Source organism: Mus caroli, chromosome 2 (genome assembly GCF_900094665.2).
Source record: "Mus caroli chromosome 2, CAROLI_EIJ_v1.1, whole genome shotgun sequence".
Lineage (NCBI taxonomy): Eukaryota > Metazoa > Chordata > Mammalia > Rodentia > Muridae > Mus > Mus caroli.
This window is the reverse complement of record NC_034571.1, coordinates 79,008,026-79,025,095: the sequence shown is the minus strand read 5'-3', so window position 1 is coordinate 79,025,095 and position 17,070 is coordinate 79,008,026. Positions and strand designations below refer to the sequence as shown.

At 48.0% G+C, this 17,070-nt stretch overlaps 2 protein-coding genes and 1 long non-coding RNA gene across 5 annotated transcripts in view; 2 read left to right on the top strand and 1 right to left on the bottom strand.

Annotated features, from left to right (window-relative positions):
* Positions 1 to 3,892, top strand: part of Smtnl1 (smoothelin like 1) — an 11,526-nt gene extending 7,634 nt beyond the window's left edge. The window contains exon 8 of the mRNA XM_021156981.1: positions 3,529 to 3,892. Coding sequence (XP_021012640.1) covers positions 3,529 to 3,673 — 145 coding nt within the window. The 3' untranslated portion in view covers positions 3,674 to 3,892. The remainder of the gene's footprint in view (positions 1 to 3,528) is intronic.
* Positions 3,893 to 4,882: 990 nt separating this feature from the next.
* On the bottom strand, positions 4,883 to 15,773 carry Ube2l6 (ubiquitin conjugating enzyme E2 L6). Of its 3 annotated transcripts, none has more exons than XM_029468738.1 (4): positions 15,361 to 15,773; positions 11,473 to 11,657; positions 7,950 to 8,136; positions 4,883 to 5,559 (listed from the first exon to the last, which is right to left on the bottom strand). In XM_029468738.1, exons 2-4 carry the CDS (start codon positions 11,485 to 11,487, stop codon positions 5,408 to 5,410), a joined length of 354 nt encoding a protein of 117 aa, XP_029324598.1. In that variant the 5' UTR covers positions 11,488 to 11,657; positions 15,361 to 15,773; the 3' UTR covers positions 4,883 to 5,407. The 3 variants fall into 3 exon arrangements, with proteins under 3 accessions (XP_029324598.1, XP_021008964.1, XP_021008972.1); XM_021153305.2 differs by lacking the exon at positions 15,361 to 15,773 and adding an exon at positions 15,193 to 15,294 and having other exon boundaries at positions 11,473 to 11,568; XM_021153313.2 differs by lacking the exon at positions 15,361 to 15,773 and adding an exon at positions 15,193 to 15,265.
* LOC110286746 lies at positions 15,286 to 16,361 on the top strand. Its single transcript, XR_002377163.2, has 3 exons — positions 15,286 to 15,472; positions 15,888 to 16,055; positions 16,245 to 16,361. It is a non-coding gene; the product is annotated as an uncharacterized LOC110286746 (long non-coding RNA).
* The last annotated feature ends 709 nt before the right edge of the window (positions 16,362 to 17,070 follow it).

The window sequence follows — 17,070 nt, the reverse complement described above, 5'->3', positions numbered from 1 at the left end:
TTTTCTTTCTTTCTTTCTTCTTCTTCTTCTTCTTCTTCTTCTTCTTCTTCTTCTTCTTCTTCTTCTTCTTCTTCTTCTTCTTCTTCTTCTTCTTCCTTTTTTTTAGTACCTTTAGGTAAATGACTTAAATAGACGAAATTACCATCCTTGTGGCTTATATTCTAAATGAAGAGACAGACCATAAGAACATACATGCAGATAAACATGTAATGGCAGAGAGTGACAGGCAATGGGCGGGAGAGATGGTTCTGTTGATAAGAAGCTTGCTGCACAACCATGAGGACCTGAGTTCCATCCAGGGCACGTGTAAAATCCCAAGTGTGGCAGAGATAGGCAAATCCCTGAGCTTGCTGACCATACTAGTCAAATTGGTGAGAGACCAAGACTCAAGTACCCAGATGGGTTGTGCCTGAGGTACAACATCCAAGGCTGACTTCTGGCCTCCACAAATCTGCAGACATGTGTGTGCATGAACACACACAATCAGAGAAAAATTGAAATTCAAGCAGGGTAAGGGAGAGAAGATAGGCAGGCCTTCTTGTACTGGACAAGAGGGTATAGATTTTGATTCTGCATAACCTTGGACATGCCCAGTCTCCTTTATTTCCCAGGGCTTCCGAATCCCATGATGTTTCCTCTTTTACAGAGATAAGAACTCAGTAACACAATCAAGTCCCTGTAACCTGTAACAGGGCCTAACCCACAGCAAGCACTTCAGAAACCCTTGGCTACATTGCTCTTGTCGTAACAAATGACATCATGGTTACTATGATATTTACTTTGGGATTTTCTGGGATATGCAGTGAGAGACCATCTTAATACAAAACGAACCAACCAACCACCACCACCACCCACAAAACATTGTTGCCAGAGGGATAACCAGGGCATGGAATTCCTACCATTCTCAGCCTCACACCTTCACCCTGGGTGACGATCCCAGCAAGAAACTTCTAAGTCACCAATGGCAACAGGATTGTAGGGAGGGACTGGCCAGCAAGAGAGCCACATAGGCCCCTGATGGACAGCCACGTGCTTTTTCTAAAGCCCATCCATAGTGGTGTGTGCGTATAATTTTAGCACCTCAAGACTGAAGCAGGAGGATTGCTGTGAATTTGAGGCCAGCCCATCAGTCAGTCAGTCAATCAATCAATCAATCAACCAATCAATGGCTGTGGATGTAGGTCAGTTTATAAAGGTCATTTACCCCACACAAAGGCCTGTGCTTGATCAACAAATGTGATGGTGCACACCTGTAATCCTAGCACTTAGGAGCTAGAGACACAAGAATGAAAAGTTTAAGTTTATCCTTCACTACACACAGAGATGGAAATCAGCTTGTGATACAGGAGAATTTGTCTCAAATACACACACACACACACACACACACACACCCTAGGAATGTTGATGCTAAAGTATCTGGCCTGCAAAGTCTAACCCAGGCCTGGCCATTCACCAGTAGGAATGAGTATCTCCATCAGGAACATGAAATATATTGACCCATACTTTGCCCACTTGTATGTCTGAGGGCATTGAATCCTCTGGAGCTGGAGTTACAGACATGGTGAGCCACCATGTGGTTGCCGGGAATTGAACTCAGGACTTCTGAAAGAGCAGCCAGTGTTGAGTGCTGAGCCCTCTCTCCAAACCCTCTCAACAACTTTTTTTTTTTTTTTTACAGCAGGTTTCCTCAAACGTTAGTTGAATGAGCAACATACTACTCATATTAAGGGGAGACCTTCCAGTTAGGTGAAGATCAGTGGTGAACCCTCTCTTCCTAAGAGGTTCTCTGAGGCAGGTCCTTAGACACAAGGATGATATTTAAAAGCCACCAGATGGCCAGGTGAGATGGAATGTACCTTTAAATCCCAACATTTAGAAACAGAGGCAAACAACAACTACAAAATTCCAGCCAGATTCTGTATTCCTAAAGTCCTCTTCCAGTTTTATGTTGTTCTGCCATGGGATGGAAGATAAGATACCTTGAAGTTCCAGCCCAGCAATACTCAAATGCTGAATGAAGGCTCTCTAAACCAAGTAAGCGTCTGCAAAATGTTTGTCCAGACCCAGTCAATGAATCCTCATAGGTGGAGATCGGCAGGGTCTTCCCAGGTCCCTACAGGAGGACTGTGGCAGGGTAGGTATTATGACACTCCTGTCTAGCTAAGCTTAGAGGCAACCAAAGAATAGGCAGCTCTGCCCCCAACGAACATCCCTAACCTAGAGAGTACTAACCTGGTTTCAAGTGAGGATGGCCGCAGGCTTTGGGAGGCACCAGGCAACGGAATGGGATTGAGGCTAGGAAGAATTACAGGAACAGAGAGTGGAGAATTATAGCTGAGGTGCCAAGGTTTGAATCCTCACTCCTCGTTCTCAGCTCCATGGCCTCCCTGGAAGTGTCTCACAGGATCTGAAAGGTGGCCTCTGCCACAGCTATCACCCTGATCCCCTGATCTGGAACTCTCCTCTAGTTCTCAAAATCCTTCCATGAAGGGAAGGAGTAGCCAGTCCAAAGCCCCAGCGGGCTTCATCAGTTACTCTTGAGGGAGCCCTGCTTCGATCCGGGCTCCAGAGGCATAAAAGGTTTGCTTTCCCAGTGTTAGGGGGACAGCACTAGCCCACAGTCATGGACTGAGGTGTGGATGCGGTAAGTTTGTCCCATTCTTCAAAACTCTCCGATCCGTGCCCCTCCCCTAGCTCCCATGCCAGTGGCTTGAATTTCAGCCCATCCGTGGCAGCCCCAAGAGAGGATTTCCGCTGGGGCCTTCTTGCTCCCATTGCTAGCACCCATGGTTGACTGGCCTCGGCAGCCCAGCCTGCGAAGACCTAGCATCCTCCGAGCCAAGCTGCCAAAGGCATAGGGCAGGCCTGGGGCTGAGCCCCAACTGTTACATTCTTTCACCTTGGGCAAAACACCTAACCCTCTCAGCTCAGTTCCTCCTCTGCTTGTTAGCGATAAAGAGGAGTAACCGAGACCATCTTGCAGAACTAGCTGATAAGACACCTGGCACAGGGACATGAGGCCCGAGCAGTGATTAGCCCAGCTTATCGGCCTCGGCAGAGCCCAGGGGTATCAAGTAGCCTCAAAGAACAGCTGATAGATTAGCAAATGAGGACTTGCTGGGTTCCCTGCAGTCCGGAAACACACCAAGCAGTCCTGCTTCGGGGCCTTTGCAAATCCTGTTTCTCCACCTGGCTTCCTTATTTACTCTCGAAGCCCTCCGCAAGGACCCTATTAAAATTATCAGAAACCCCCTCTATCATTGAATGGCCCTTTTCCACTATTCTTTTCTCCATAAGATCTCTCACCAATCTGATACACCTTCTGCTTCATGTATTTGATTACTGTTGGTAATCAAACAGGGTTTTGGCTATTCACTGCTAACAAATAGAAGAGTGCCTGACACATAGTAGGTGCTTAATAAATAGATGACCTAATTGAATGAAACTGTTAGGGTTGCTGGACCCATTCATCTCCTTGGCTTCCTCTTCACCTTTGACCCTATGCTCCTCCTTCCACCCTCCCCTCAGGAAACTAGCCGACTGTGCCCAGCTGCTGGAGGTGGATGACATGGTGCGGCTGGCAGTGCCCGATTCCAAGTGTGTCTACACCTACATCCAGGAGCTATACCGCAGCCTTGTGCAGAAAGGGCTGGTGAAGACGAAAAAGAAATGAATGGCAAAGCCATGCGGGAGGAGGAAGTGGGGCCCAGCTGCCAACCGTGGCCTCGGGGTGCTTTCGCGCCACCAGGCATAAAGCAGGTGGCACCGGCATCAACGGCACCGAAAGTGCTTTTTCAAAATTCCTCTCATTCCTTGCTGCTCCCCGCACCCCAACCAGCCACACGTATGTTATAGGCGGTGGGCCAAAAATAAAAAGAAACCTGCATTTGGAGCCATGTGTGGCAGTTTGCCAGGTCTCTCTTGCTCTCTCCTCTTCCTCCCACTGAGGGGGAGAGTCGAGGAACGCCGACTTCTAGACAGGAAGTAGACAATCTCTAGAAATCTCACACAACTGTGCTTCTGAAGCCGGTCAGTGGGTGGCGCTCGAGAGACAGCCACCATCCTAAGTAACTGGTTTCCAACAAAATTGACCACTCCTACTCTGAAGTTTTGCCTTGTGTCCACTTCTTTCCACTGTATGGAAGCTCAGTCGGTGATAGTGGACTCGTCTGGCGTATATGAAGCTGTGGGCTCATTGTCTAGCACCGGGGAAGGGAAATCAGACATGCTGCCAAGGATATAGAAAGAAATGCGGTCTCTGCTGATTGTCAGAAGGACGTACACAATCCACTAATGAGCTGTTGCCTTGCGCAACACAATGGTGTTCCCCCTGTAGACCTCTGGAAGGCCCACCTAAGGATGGCCTAATCAGGGCCAGCATTTCTTATACCGTATGGGGAAATAGCCACTAGATGCCGAGTCACACTCTTTGTTAGTCCCCAGCCAGCCTGCTTTCTGATGAAACACTTCGTTCATGGGGCTCACAGGGTAAAAGGTGCAGGCCACCAAGCCACACAGGCAACCTTAGCTGAATCCTCAAGACCTTCCTAGTGGAAGGAGAAATTTATGTCTCCAAAAAACTGTTGTTTTACCTCTACTCCCAGGCCATGCTATGTTCGCACACTTCTACACAAACACACAAAATTATTTTTAATGTAACAAAAACTTTAAAAACAAACCCCCAAACCACCCCATCCTCTCATGGAAAACTTAGCTGAACTCTGGAATCCATCTGTGAAGTTAATGGCAGACAAGCAGACACATTTTGTGGAGCACCCCTGGACAGGAGGTTGGGGGTACACAAATCCCAGCTTCAGGCCTGCCCCCCCCCCAGAAATATAGCCAGTCAGGGAACAAACAATTCGGAAACATGAAGTCCGACTTCTGGGTGGAGGTTAGACTCTTTATCTTGAGATTCATCAGCGGAAAATAAGATGTTTAACACTTAAATCTGGACATGGCTATGACAAGGGCGGTTAATCTCAATCACTCAACAGTAAATTTGGTACCTTCTGTAGGCCCTGCCTTCCGAGCAGAGTCCTGCCTTTCTCACCCCTTGGTGCCTGGGCCCTGGGGCATTCAATGTTCTGTCAATTGGCCTGAAAGGTGGCCTAAGACAGAGAGCTGGAAAGCAGGCCTGAAACTGTGTGTACCTAACTCCCATTGGCTCTGAAGCCAAGGAGGATGTGGGGATGGTACATCGACAGCCAGACAGCTCAGGGAAGGAGCACACATCACACAGGTCCCGCTACCTCCATCACATACATACACACCAGGTACAAGATTCATAATTAGCAGCTACAAAGGAAAACTTAGACACAGGGTGAGCTTCCCAAGGCCTCAGGCACCAGTCTGTGATATCCATCTGCTAAGCAGAAGATCCAGGCAGAGTGGCTTCAGAACAGATTTAAGAGGGCCGGTCCACTCCGAATTGAAGGGTGAACTCTTCTGCCTTCTCCCTGAACATCTCCGGGTTCTGAGTCAGGAGGTCAGCAAGTTCCAGACGCACAGGCTCTTCCAGATTCGGTTTACTCACCAGCACGTTGAGGGCCTCCAAGACTGGGGGAGAGGACAGAGAAGAGCATCAGGACCAAGAAGAACCATGGGAGGAGGTAAGGTCTACTTATCTCCAGATTCTCCTGAAGCCGCACAATCATCCTCAGGGTACCACAAGAGCATTCCATCACTTAGGATGGCTCCACAGCCAAAGCAGGTGTCCCTCTCATTCTTGATGGGTGAGGTTGAAACCCTGACTCGTCCTCTCCTTTTATACAGGGTCTTACTATGAAACCCAGGCTGCCCTCGAAGCCAAGTTCCTCTGCCTTCCATGTGCTAGGATTACCAACGTGTGCCACCACACCTATCCCATGATGTTCAAACGATTATTTGCCGTGCTTCAAAGAAGCTCCCCATGAGATGAGCGGGATTCGTGATCCTCACTTTTACGCTTTCTTTTTTACTTATTCTTCCCTCATACAATACATCCAGACTGCAGCCTCCCATTCGTCCCGTCCACCCAGTCCCCCCTACACGCCTTCCCTCTCTCCCAGGTCCACTGCTCCTCTATTTTCCTTCAGAAAAGAGCAGGCCTCCCCGTGATAGCAACCAAACCCGGCATAACAAGATGTAACACAAATCAAGGTTGGACAAAAGCAACCTAGTAGGAGGAAAAGGATCCCATGAGCGGGCAAAAGAGTCAGAGACTCCCCCACTCCCATTGTTAGGGGTCCCATAAAACCCCTTGCTAAACAACCACCGCACACATTTGCAAAGGGCCTGGTGCAGACCCATGCAGGGATTGCAGCAGCATCCTTTTACAAGATCAAGAGGCTTGCTACATGTCCTAGGGTTCCGTGACTGTGATGAAAGACCACGGCCAAAGTCAACCTGTTGAGGAAAGGGCTTATTTAGCTAACAACTCTCAGGTCACACGCCATCATTGAGGGAAGTCAGGACAGGAACTGAAGCAGAGCCCACAAGGGAGCACAGCCTCCGGGCTTGTTGCTGGCACCGCCCACAGTGGGCAGGCCTTCCCACAGTAATCTTTACTCAAGAAAATGCCAGACAGGGCTGGAGAGATGGCTCAGTGATTAAGAGCACGGACTGCTCTCCCAGAGGTCCTGAGTTCAATCCCCAGAAACCACATGGTGGTTCACAGTCATCTCTAATGGGATCCGATGTCCTCTTCTGGTGTGTGTCTGAAGACAGCTACAGTGTACTCATATGCATAAAAGAAAATGCCAGCCCAGACAGACTTACCCACAGGCATTTTTCTCAATGATTCTAGCTCCTGTTAAGCTAACATAAAACTAACCAACACACTATACCTGCTACATTTAGCCACACTCTACCCATTGGCTCCTGTAGGTCCTTCACCTAAGCTTTAGTATCTTGGTTTATTCCACCAGGCTAATGGGAACACCACCTCACACCACCGCACACCAACTCATACCACCTCACACCATCTCACAGGATGAGATGATGGTCCTCTTACGCCCACCTCCTTCCCTCTGAGGCCAAGCTCGAGCTCTCTCGTTCACTTGCTCCCTCCCTCCCTCCCTCCCTCCCTCCCTCCCTCTCTTCTCTCCTCTCCTCTTCTCTTCTCTTCTCGACACACAGACACACACACCATGGCTAAGTGTCTACATCACGCCTACGAGAATATGCCGACTATCCAGTGTATCAAGAAGCATCTTTCCATCCAACAGGGGTTCATCTCACACTAACATTTAAACATGTCACTCCGACTTGTTTATTTTTTAAATGCATTTACTGGGGATGGGATGGGTAGCTCATCAGTTAACAGCACTGCAGCTCCTTTTAGATGAACTGCGTTTGATTCCCAGTATCCACCTTGCTTGAGTTAATGTCCGTAACTCAAGTCCCAGGGTTCCAACACCCTCTCCTGGCCTTTACAGGCACTAGACACACACATGGTACACAGACATACATGCAGACAAAAACATCCTTAACTGCTGAGCCATCTCTCCAGCCTCAAGAATGAACTTTTTATTTACTTGTGTGTGTGTGTGTGTGTGTGTGTGTGTGTGTGTGTGTGTGGTCATACGGATGCTACAGATCTTGTGGAAAGGGCAGAGGACAACTCCACTGTGGGCTCTGTGGATCACACCAGGTTTAGGCTTGCTCAACGAGCCTTTTCACTAGCTCAATCATCTTGCCCTTGAAGATGACCTTGAACTTCTGACCCTCCTGCTTCCACTTCCCAAGTGTTGAGATCCCAAGTATGGGTGATCACACCCAGTTTATGTGGTGTGAGTGACTGAACCTAAGACCTTATGTAGACAAGGAAAGCACCAAATTACACGCTGAGTTACACCCACTTCCCTGTCTCTTCTCCTTTAAGCCTTTAAATCAAAATACGCATACAACAGCCCTATCCAATAGCCCCCTTCTAGATCGGCCCCTCTTCTGGGCAAGGTCCGCCCTACCTTGATAGGCCTTGGTGTAAGGCTTCCAGTTCTCATTGCTGATGAGGGGCAGGCACACCAGTCCATCCTCACTGACGTTGGGGTGGTAGATCTTGGTGGTGAATCTCAAAGTTGGAGGCTTAAGTGGATACTCCCTGGGGAAATCAATCTGCACACGGAAGGCTTTGAGGCAATAGGGAAGCTGGTCCTGATCAAAGAGAAAAGACTGAGGTCTGTTCTGATGGTACAACTCCATAAAAGACAGTTTTCCTCCAGAAGCTTTGATGTGGCCTTCCCTTCTTCCCCATCCCACAGTCCCCGTTGCCCTCTGCTCCACTCCCAGGAAGATATGAGGGTTTGGTGATTGCCTTAGGAATTAGATGGGGGATAGACTTACAGAAGATACCCTGTCAAGAAATCGGACCCTGTGTTTGCTCTCTTGCCCTGAGTGAGCCCCCTCCCATCACACACACGTGTACACACACACACTTTTCAGTCCTTGTAATGCTCCTCATTTGTATGTTTGTAGGGCTGACCAGTTGATACTGGATAACCAACTGGTGTGCTCCCCCCTGGGGAAGACCACTTCCCCCACTGTAAGAATTCTACAATCGCCTGAAGTTCATCGTGCAGGGTATCATGGGCTTTTCCCAGTCCACTCTGGCATGTCTATTGATGTCTTTATTCAGATCATGTTGGTGAGGCTTTATGGGTGTAGCTTCTGATGCTGCTAGAGACACAGTCTCGCAGCAAACTCCCTGATCCTCCTCTGGCGATTACAATTTTCCTCTTCCTGCTTCTGCAATATTCCCTGGGCCTTAGATGCTGGAGTTGTTTGGTAGAGCTATCCACTGTGACTGGGCATCACTGAACTCTTTAAAGATGGACAGCTTTAAAGATGGTTATACTTTACGATGATAGATACACACAGTCAAAATCGAAATATACAGAAGTTAAAATTAAAACAAAAAACAATTAGATGTAAAGCCACATGCCTATGATCACAGCATTTGGAAGGCGAAGTGGGAGGACGGTTGCCTGGGCTGCAGAGTGAGTTCAAGTCAGCTCGGACCGCCCTACAAAACTCAGTTACAAAACAAAACCCATAAAGTTGGAGGATGGATTAGACAAAGGTTTGGTGACAATCAAATGCTAGTAAAAGAAGAATTGAGATCAAATGACCTGAAGATTTTCCTGGGCACCTACCCTGGGCCACCTGAGACTAGAGATGGTACACATTAGTTAGCCTGTAGAGATGAGTACAGGGAATATAAAGGCCCCGAGGCTGCCCAGCATGGGTAGTCTTGGTGCTTCCCTTACTTGTAGGGGTTTCTTAAGCAAGTAACTGGATCTCTCTGTGCTTCTTTACAGTGATAGCAGTAGATGTCTTCATAGGTCTTAGATGAGAATAACTGTTATTTTATTTTAAAGGCTTAGAAAAATATGGCAGTACAGACATGTGCCAGCTATTATTCATAAGTATGAAAGCTGTGTATCTCAGCATCTCCATCTTCTGATGAGGACACTGTAGCTCGGTGTGTATATGTGATGTCCAGGCCACTGTGACTCTCCTGAAGTGGAAACTAGGTACTTGTTTGACTCCACAAGTACACATATGACCACTACTCCATGCTCTCTGAGAACACTCCAGTGGGCAGAGATGCAGCTCAGCTGGCAGAGTGCTTACCCAGCGTGGACAAAGCCCTGGGATCAGTTCCCAGCACCGCATAAAACAGGGTGTGATGTGCACACGTGTAATCCCAGCGCTTGGGTGGTAGATAAAGTCAATGTCTTTCTCAGCTATATAGGAAGCTTGAGGCTAGCCTGGGATACATGAAACCCTGTGAGAAGAAGAGGCAAGGGGATAGGAGGGGAGACCAGAATGATCCAGCACAGAGATCAGGGTCCTTTAGACTGGGGCTCCAAGTCCTTTTAGAATGTCCCTTATTGAAAACACAGGGTAAAGGCAGCTAGAACTATAAAAGTGGTGGAGCAGAGTCAAGTGTGTTGTGTTGTGTTGTGTTCTGAGTGTTGGAATGGACCCAAGGCCTCACACACACTCCATGGGCACATCCACTGCTATTGAGCTATGTCTTCAGCCCAGAGTCAAGATTTTAACTGAGTGCTCCTCCCTAACAGATTGCAAAATGGACACTGGGCTTAGCTGTGTGGCAACAAGGTAGGAAGCAACTCCGAGGCAGATAAAGGAAATGCCCAGTTCTTGGTCTCGATAAATAGAGAAGCTTAAGCCTGGGAGGCAGAGACAAGGGTGAGGTAAGACCCTCGGGGCAAAACTGAGTGTCTTTGCATCCGGTGTACAGACAGCTGAGGCCTAGGCCTGCTCCCATTCGGCTTCCAGCTACTAAGTGACTCTGAGCTTCTCTAGTTCTCCATCTCACATCTTTGAGGAAGGTGGGCCAGATGAAAGATTTCACACTGCATCTCATGTGAGCCGAAAGACTGCTACTACTCTCCACATTCTGGGTTAAATAAAAAATGTTTTGACTGGAAATTATCCACATACTGGTGAAGACAGACAACTCGAGCTGGAAACGCAGCTCAGTGGCAAAGTGCAGGCTTAGCGTGAGCACCCTGGGGTCGAGTCTCCGCACTGCAAGCACAACCAAAAAAAAAAAAAAGAGAGAGAGAGAGAGAGAGAGAGAGAGAGAAACCTGAAAGTCCAAGGCAGGACGACTTCCATGAGCTCAAGGCCTGCCTGGGCTGCAGAGTGAGACCCTGTCTCATGTGAAGGAAGATGAAGGGCCCAGTAGGACTCTCACTCAGTGACGAGTTTACCTTGTGAGTATTTGGACCTGACTTGGGTCCTCCAAATTCCCACATTAAAAAAAAAAAAAAAAAAAAAAAAGCTTGTCATGATGACACACCTTTGTAATCCCCATGCCGGAGGACAAACAGGCAGATCCCAAGGGCTGGCTGGTTAGCCTGTCTAGACTACTTAGAAAAGTACAGACTAAAGTCTAAAAAACAACAACAACAAAAGTTGACAGAGCTTAAACCGACCTCTTGCTTCCATGAGGCAAGGAGATCATATTCATGATGGCAAACACAGAGAAGGGACAGATGGGAGTGGGCAAGGAAGAGGAGAGGGGAGGGGAAATGAAATGAAAATTTGGAAGCAGCTGACCTCCTGCCTTGTCACCTTATTCTGTGTAAGCACTTGCTCTTTAACTTCCTAGGTTTCTACATCCTTATCTGTAAAAGGAACTGTAAAACCTCCTACAACTCCTTACGTGGGTGCTGAGGGCTGGGCTCAGGTCCTCACGTCCACCACCTGGCCTCCCCTGGTTTTGATTCTGTTTGTCTGCTGAATCTCTGTGGCGGGCTTGGTAGCTACAGGTCTGAAGGAGGGTGTCCTCTTACATCTAAAGGCTCTGTTGTGTTCATTAGTCTGACCGGACTTAGAAGCCATTGGTGTACAGACAGAGATTCCTCCACACACCACAACCTCCAGGATGAGATCCTAGGCCTGACCCTCCCTGCCTATGCTAACCTAAGTCTCCAAAGGGTCCCCAGGGACACTCACTGGCAGCAGGAGCATGTGCCACACAAGCACATTGGCATCATCACTAGACAGTTGGCGAAGGTATGGCGGAAGCTCCTTCAAAAGACTCTCCAGCTCCTGTAGGGATCACAGCAAGGGTGGTAAGCCAAGTGCTCACAGCGGCAGCCCCACAGCAGCAGGCCCACAGCGAGCCCAAACAGGAGATCCTAAGAGCAGAAAGAGAAAAGACAGAGTCCCAACTTAGGGAGCGCTTAGCTGGTGTGAGACCCAGTACTGAGCGATTAATGAATGACCTGATTTCAGCCTCACCACAACACTGTAGCCCCCAGTGTAAGGATTGGGTGACCTCAAATATTCTCTCAAATATTAAGAACTCCGCGGGGTAAGTAAATTCTTCTAGGAGCCTTCTTTCTGAAGGCAAGGTACTCAGTCCTCTTGCCCTTTCTCTAGAAACTCACTGAGTCCTACTTCATCCCTCTCTCTTCAGTAGTATGTGACTTTCCAGCACTGGCAGAATGAACGGCAAGGACATCAAGCATCCATTCATCACCACCACCTTAGGGGTAAAGGACTGATCCAGGCTTCCCAGGTGAGACACTGCACATCACCCATGGTAACCGGGGGACGAGAAGTGACACACCTTCTCAGAAATGTGGCTTAATCACTAGAGATCCCTGAGTTCTCTCAAGAGCAGTCTACTGAACATTCCCAGCTGACCCTTGACTAAGACAGAGTGTAGCCCTCAAGAATGCCTTTGGAGTAATGGAGGGAACGAATCCAAGGCCATGAATAGTGTGAATGGCACATAACCAGGAAGGAGGGGAGTGGGAACACTTTGCAGAGGCTGTGTGCTGTCTGGGAGTTGGGCCTTGAAGAGTAGGTAGGAGCCCACCAGGCAGAAAAACAGAGAGCAAAGACAGAGAGCCCAGACAGGACAAGCATGTGCAGGTCCCCATGGAATACTAATAGCTACTATAGGAAAAGGGCCTTATGGCTAAGTACATTTGGAAAAGCTGAGCTAAACGGTTTCTTCACGGCAGAGCAACTCAAAGGTTTTGGGTTGGGTTTGGTTTGGTTATTGCAGTAGTGGAGATGGGACCAAGGACCTTGAGCAAGATAGGTGGTACCCTACACCACACTCCCAGCACTGTCAGTGTTCCCATTATACCATGGTGCATCTGACTAAGGGACCTCACCCACAGGACTCCAGTTCTTCTCATTTTGAGAAGGGGGTGGTGGTTTGAAAAACAGTCATATATTCAAGGCAACTCTGGGGACAGTGAATAGATACAAACTAGTGGTTCTGATCCAGGGAAGTGTTTAGGATGCCTTTGCCAATATCTAGAAACGTTTTCTATTGTCACAGATGGGATGAGTGCTGCCACAACCCAGCGGGTAAAGTCCATGCTGATGAAACATCCTAGCTACAGAGAATGATCTGGTCCCAAATGTCAACAGAGATAAAGTTGAGAAAGGCCTGTGTACACGCAGGTAGAAAGTCCCCTAAGCCAGGGGCTTGGGGGTGGGGTCCTTCCCTGCTGTGCATCATCTGTACTCTGACCCCCAAGTATATAAGCACTCCACACTCCCTTTTATCACTAAACCCATCTTCCATATATAATCACACTAACAAATGGCTTCTCATGCCTTCTACCTACAGCCATGACCATTCATTGCCTATTCTATCTTACCACAAGCATAACCCATGCCATTGCTTGGGTAAAAACAAAGGCTTAGGTAGAACACAGATCTTGGATGGACATTTTTCTGGGCTGAAGATGCAGCTCAGTTGGTAGAATGTTTGTCTAGGGTGCACAAAGCCCTGGGTTCAATCCTCAGCATTGCACAACACTTGATAAAGCAATGCACATCCATGATCCCATGTCTTAGGGTATGAGATGGAGGCATAAGAATCCTGAAATTAAAGGTTCAGCTGGTGAGATGGCTCCATGGGGAGGTGCACTTGTTGATCTTCCAGAGGACCAGAGGACTTGGGTTCAATTCCCAGCACCCACATGGTGACTGATGACTGTCTCTAGCCCCAGTTCCAGATGATCTAATGCTCTCATTTGCTTCTGCTAGGCATGCAGGTAGTTAACAGATATATATACAGGCAGGGCATCCATACACATAAAGTTAAGTGATTTTAAAAATAATTAAAGGCCATTGTCAGCTACATATCAAGTTTAAGGCCAATCTGAACAACACAAAATGGTATTTTAAAAAATATATACCGAAGGGAAATTTTCTCTCTTAACACTTGGATTTTCTGTGTTTTGATGAATTCTGACTGAACTTCCCATGACTGCTGAAACCCACATCAGTGCACACAGCTTCTCCCAAAGCCAGCTAGTAAGTCACCTGACTTAGGAGAAATGAAAGTGAAGGCAAACAGGCCATGAAAAGCCCTGTGAGATAGACTCTTATCAGTCTGGGCTCAAATTCCAGCCCCATTACTTCTGCAGAATATCACTGGCCAGCCACGTTACTCTCCCTGATGTCTCAGTTTCCTCTTCCATGAAATGGGGAGACACAGTCATCTCACAGTTGTTCTAACAGTTAAATAAAACAAAATGTCTGGTGCTGACGATTTCGGAGCAACAACAGCCAGTTTACCTTTTAGCATTGAGGTAGCAAATTACCCTCTGCCCCATTTTGTACCAGCCTAAAACCAACAAAGTTTAGTTCTGGTTTGGGTCTGCTCTGGACTTCTCTATCTCAAAAGAATTTTCTTTTTGAAAGATGAGGCCAGCAACCATCCCTCCTGTCTCCTGAGGAAGCCTTCCCCTCAATTCTGCAGACTAGAGGGGCATTTCGGGTAGACTCAAAGCCTAGAGGTGCCAGCGCTGGCTCACCAGAATTTCTCCTCCACGGTCTCCAATCCTGGCTTCATTCCGCCGTCTAGACATTCCTAAGGAAACCGCCCTCTTTCTATTCTTTCAGATAGTACCAAATAGTGTCCCATAGAATGAACGTTCAAATGGAACAGAATTTCTGTTCCATTTCTGCCCCTGCCGCCTGGCACTGGGCTAGTACAAAGTAGGCGTTTAGTAGCTGTAGCAGGACTGCACACAAATAACCTACTCAGAGCATAAATTGTTACTTCTCATCCAGGAACTAGTTTGTACAGTTTTATTTCACGGTCTGTCCATTCACCACCCCACCGCCCAACAGCACCTCGGGCTTCTGAGGCTTCCGGGTAATGTAGGTATCAAATTATGGGTGTCTCCACTAGGCGGAGCAACAGAGCCCTTCCTGTGCCTTAGATAAGTTCCACTAATAAATTTCCAGCAGAATTGAAAATGAAACCAGTTTGGAAAGCCCAGTTCATTGGAAACCATTTGGAAAGCCCAGTTCATTCTCGTGCCCAGTACAACTGATGACAACTTTTTTGAAGCTGATAACATGATAACAACTTTTTTTTCCAGACCTTCTCAGTCAGGCCCCCTCCCTTCCTCCTCTTTTTCTCCCTCCTTCTCCTCTCTCTCTCTCTCTCTCTCTCTCTCTCTCTCTCTCTCTCTCTCGCGCGCGCGCGCGCGCGCGCACACACACACACACACACACACACACACACCGCGCCTTTCTCCTCCCATTCCTCCATTGGGAAAAGGTGAGGATGCCTGAGTTTCAGCCAGCCCTGGTACCCAAATAACCAAAAAAGTTCAGAGAGCAAGGGGGCAGGGGAGGGTTAGGGCAGGGCGGGGAGGGGCACAAGGAAATGGTCATCCTACGTAGGCTTACTTTCGCCACTCGCTTGCTGGCCGTCATCTCGGGTTGGAGCGTGGGGAACCAGCAGATTCCAGCAGGACACGGCTCTCTGAACTGCAGCTCCCGAGCCCCGCCCACGCTCCACTCCACCCACACGGACTCTAGCTGAAAAGACCTGCTCCCCACCCCTTTGGTGGATACCTGGAGGCTGCAATCGAGTGCCCAGCTTGGCGATCTCGTATCTCAGCTCCTTGCAGATCAAAGACTGCGTCCGTGGAGCGCACTGCTCCTCTTGGTTCCTGCATCTTGCGAGGTACATCTCCCAGAAGCCGGGATGGGATTCATCTCCAGCCTCTGTCAGCTCCCCGGACGCTGAGAGCAAACTCGCCCAAAGTACAGATGAGATACTCTTGATACAAAGTAGCTTCGGGGCAGGGCTCTCTGCGACCTCCGCAATGGAATTGTGGACCTACCACCTCTAAAGAAAGTCTCAGAATCCTGGGCCAAGTCACTTTGCCTTTGTGGGTTCAGTGCCCCATCCTAAAAGAGAGTGGGGGGTCAGTGTAGACTTTATGTCCTCCGAGGACCGCTCCCTGAGTGGTACAGTCCAGCAGATGGGCAGAGACGCAGCGATGCTTCTTTTGGATTGCTTGGTGCCCGAGCACCACTAGAGGACGCTATTGGACTCATTCGCTTTTATTTTGGGCGTTCTGTGTTTTACTCTACAGAACACATAGAAAGTGTCTGCTGTGTGGCGATTTGGGAAAACGATGGGTGGCTGAAGCCTCGAGATAGATTTCAGGAGACTATTATATTTTATCACCAACTGATTACAAACTATGGAACTACTGTGTGTCCTCATGAACAGCCAAGAAGTCTCTAGCCTCTGCGCAAGGGTAAAGACCCCCTCATCCCAGCCCAAGTCGAGGCCAGGCTGTAATAGCAGCCCCCGGCCTCTGGGAGAAATTCTAGAGCTAGAGGGGAATCCACCTACCTGCCTCACCCATTCCAGCCCAGAAATTAGCATATTTTGAAGCCCAAGATTTTGACTCAATATGTCACATGATTTTTATTTTCCTGTCCAGGAACCAAATATCTGTTCTGCTTACATATAGGATGTGCTTGAAAAATGATTCTGGGGCTGGAGAGATGGCTCAGCAGTTAAGAGCATTGACTGCTATTCCAGAGGTCCTGAGTTCAAATCCCAGTAACCACATGGTGGCTCACAACCATCTGCAATGAGATCTGATGTCCTCTTCTGGTGGGTCTGAAGACAGCTACAGTGTGCTTACATATAGTAAATAAAGTAAATGTTGAAAAAGAAAAAAAGATTCTGGTTTGTTTTTTTTTTTTTTTTCAGTTCAGTAACTTTAACCAGACACCTTCTAAATGCCAGCAATAAGCAGGACACCATCAGCAATCCCTAAATATAGTTTGGGGACAAGGGCATTTGAACCCATTTCTGGTTAGTAGTCTTAGTTAACACCAAGTGCCAGGCACTATCTATGGAACACACCAGATGGAGAAATTGTGGTGTTTGTCCTCTGAGGGGCTCTCAGGCAGTTGAAATACAAAGAGAAAATTTCCCTTCGGTATATATTTTTTAAAATACCATTTTGTGTTGTTCAGATTGGCCTTAAACTTGATATGTAGCTGACAATGGCCTTTAATTATTTTTAAAATCACTTAACTTTATGTGTATGGATGCCCTGCCTGTATATATATCTGTTAACTACCTGCATGCCTAGCAGAAGCAAATGAGAGCATTAGATCATCTGGAACTGGGGCTAGAGACAGTCATCAGTCACCATGTGGGTGCTGGGAATTGAACCCAAGTCCTCTGGTCCTCTGGAAGATCAACAAGTGCACCTCCCCATGGAGCCATCTCACCAGCTGAACCTTTAATTTCAG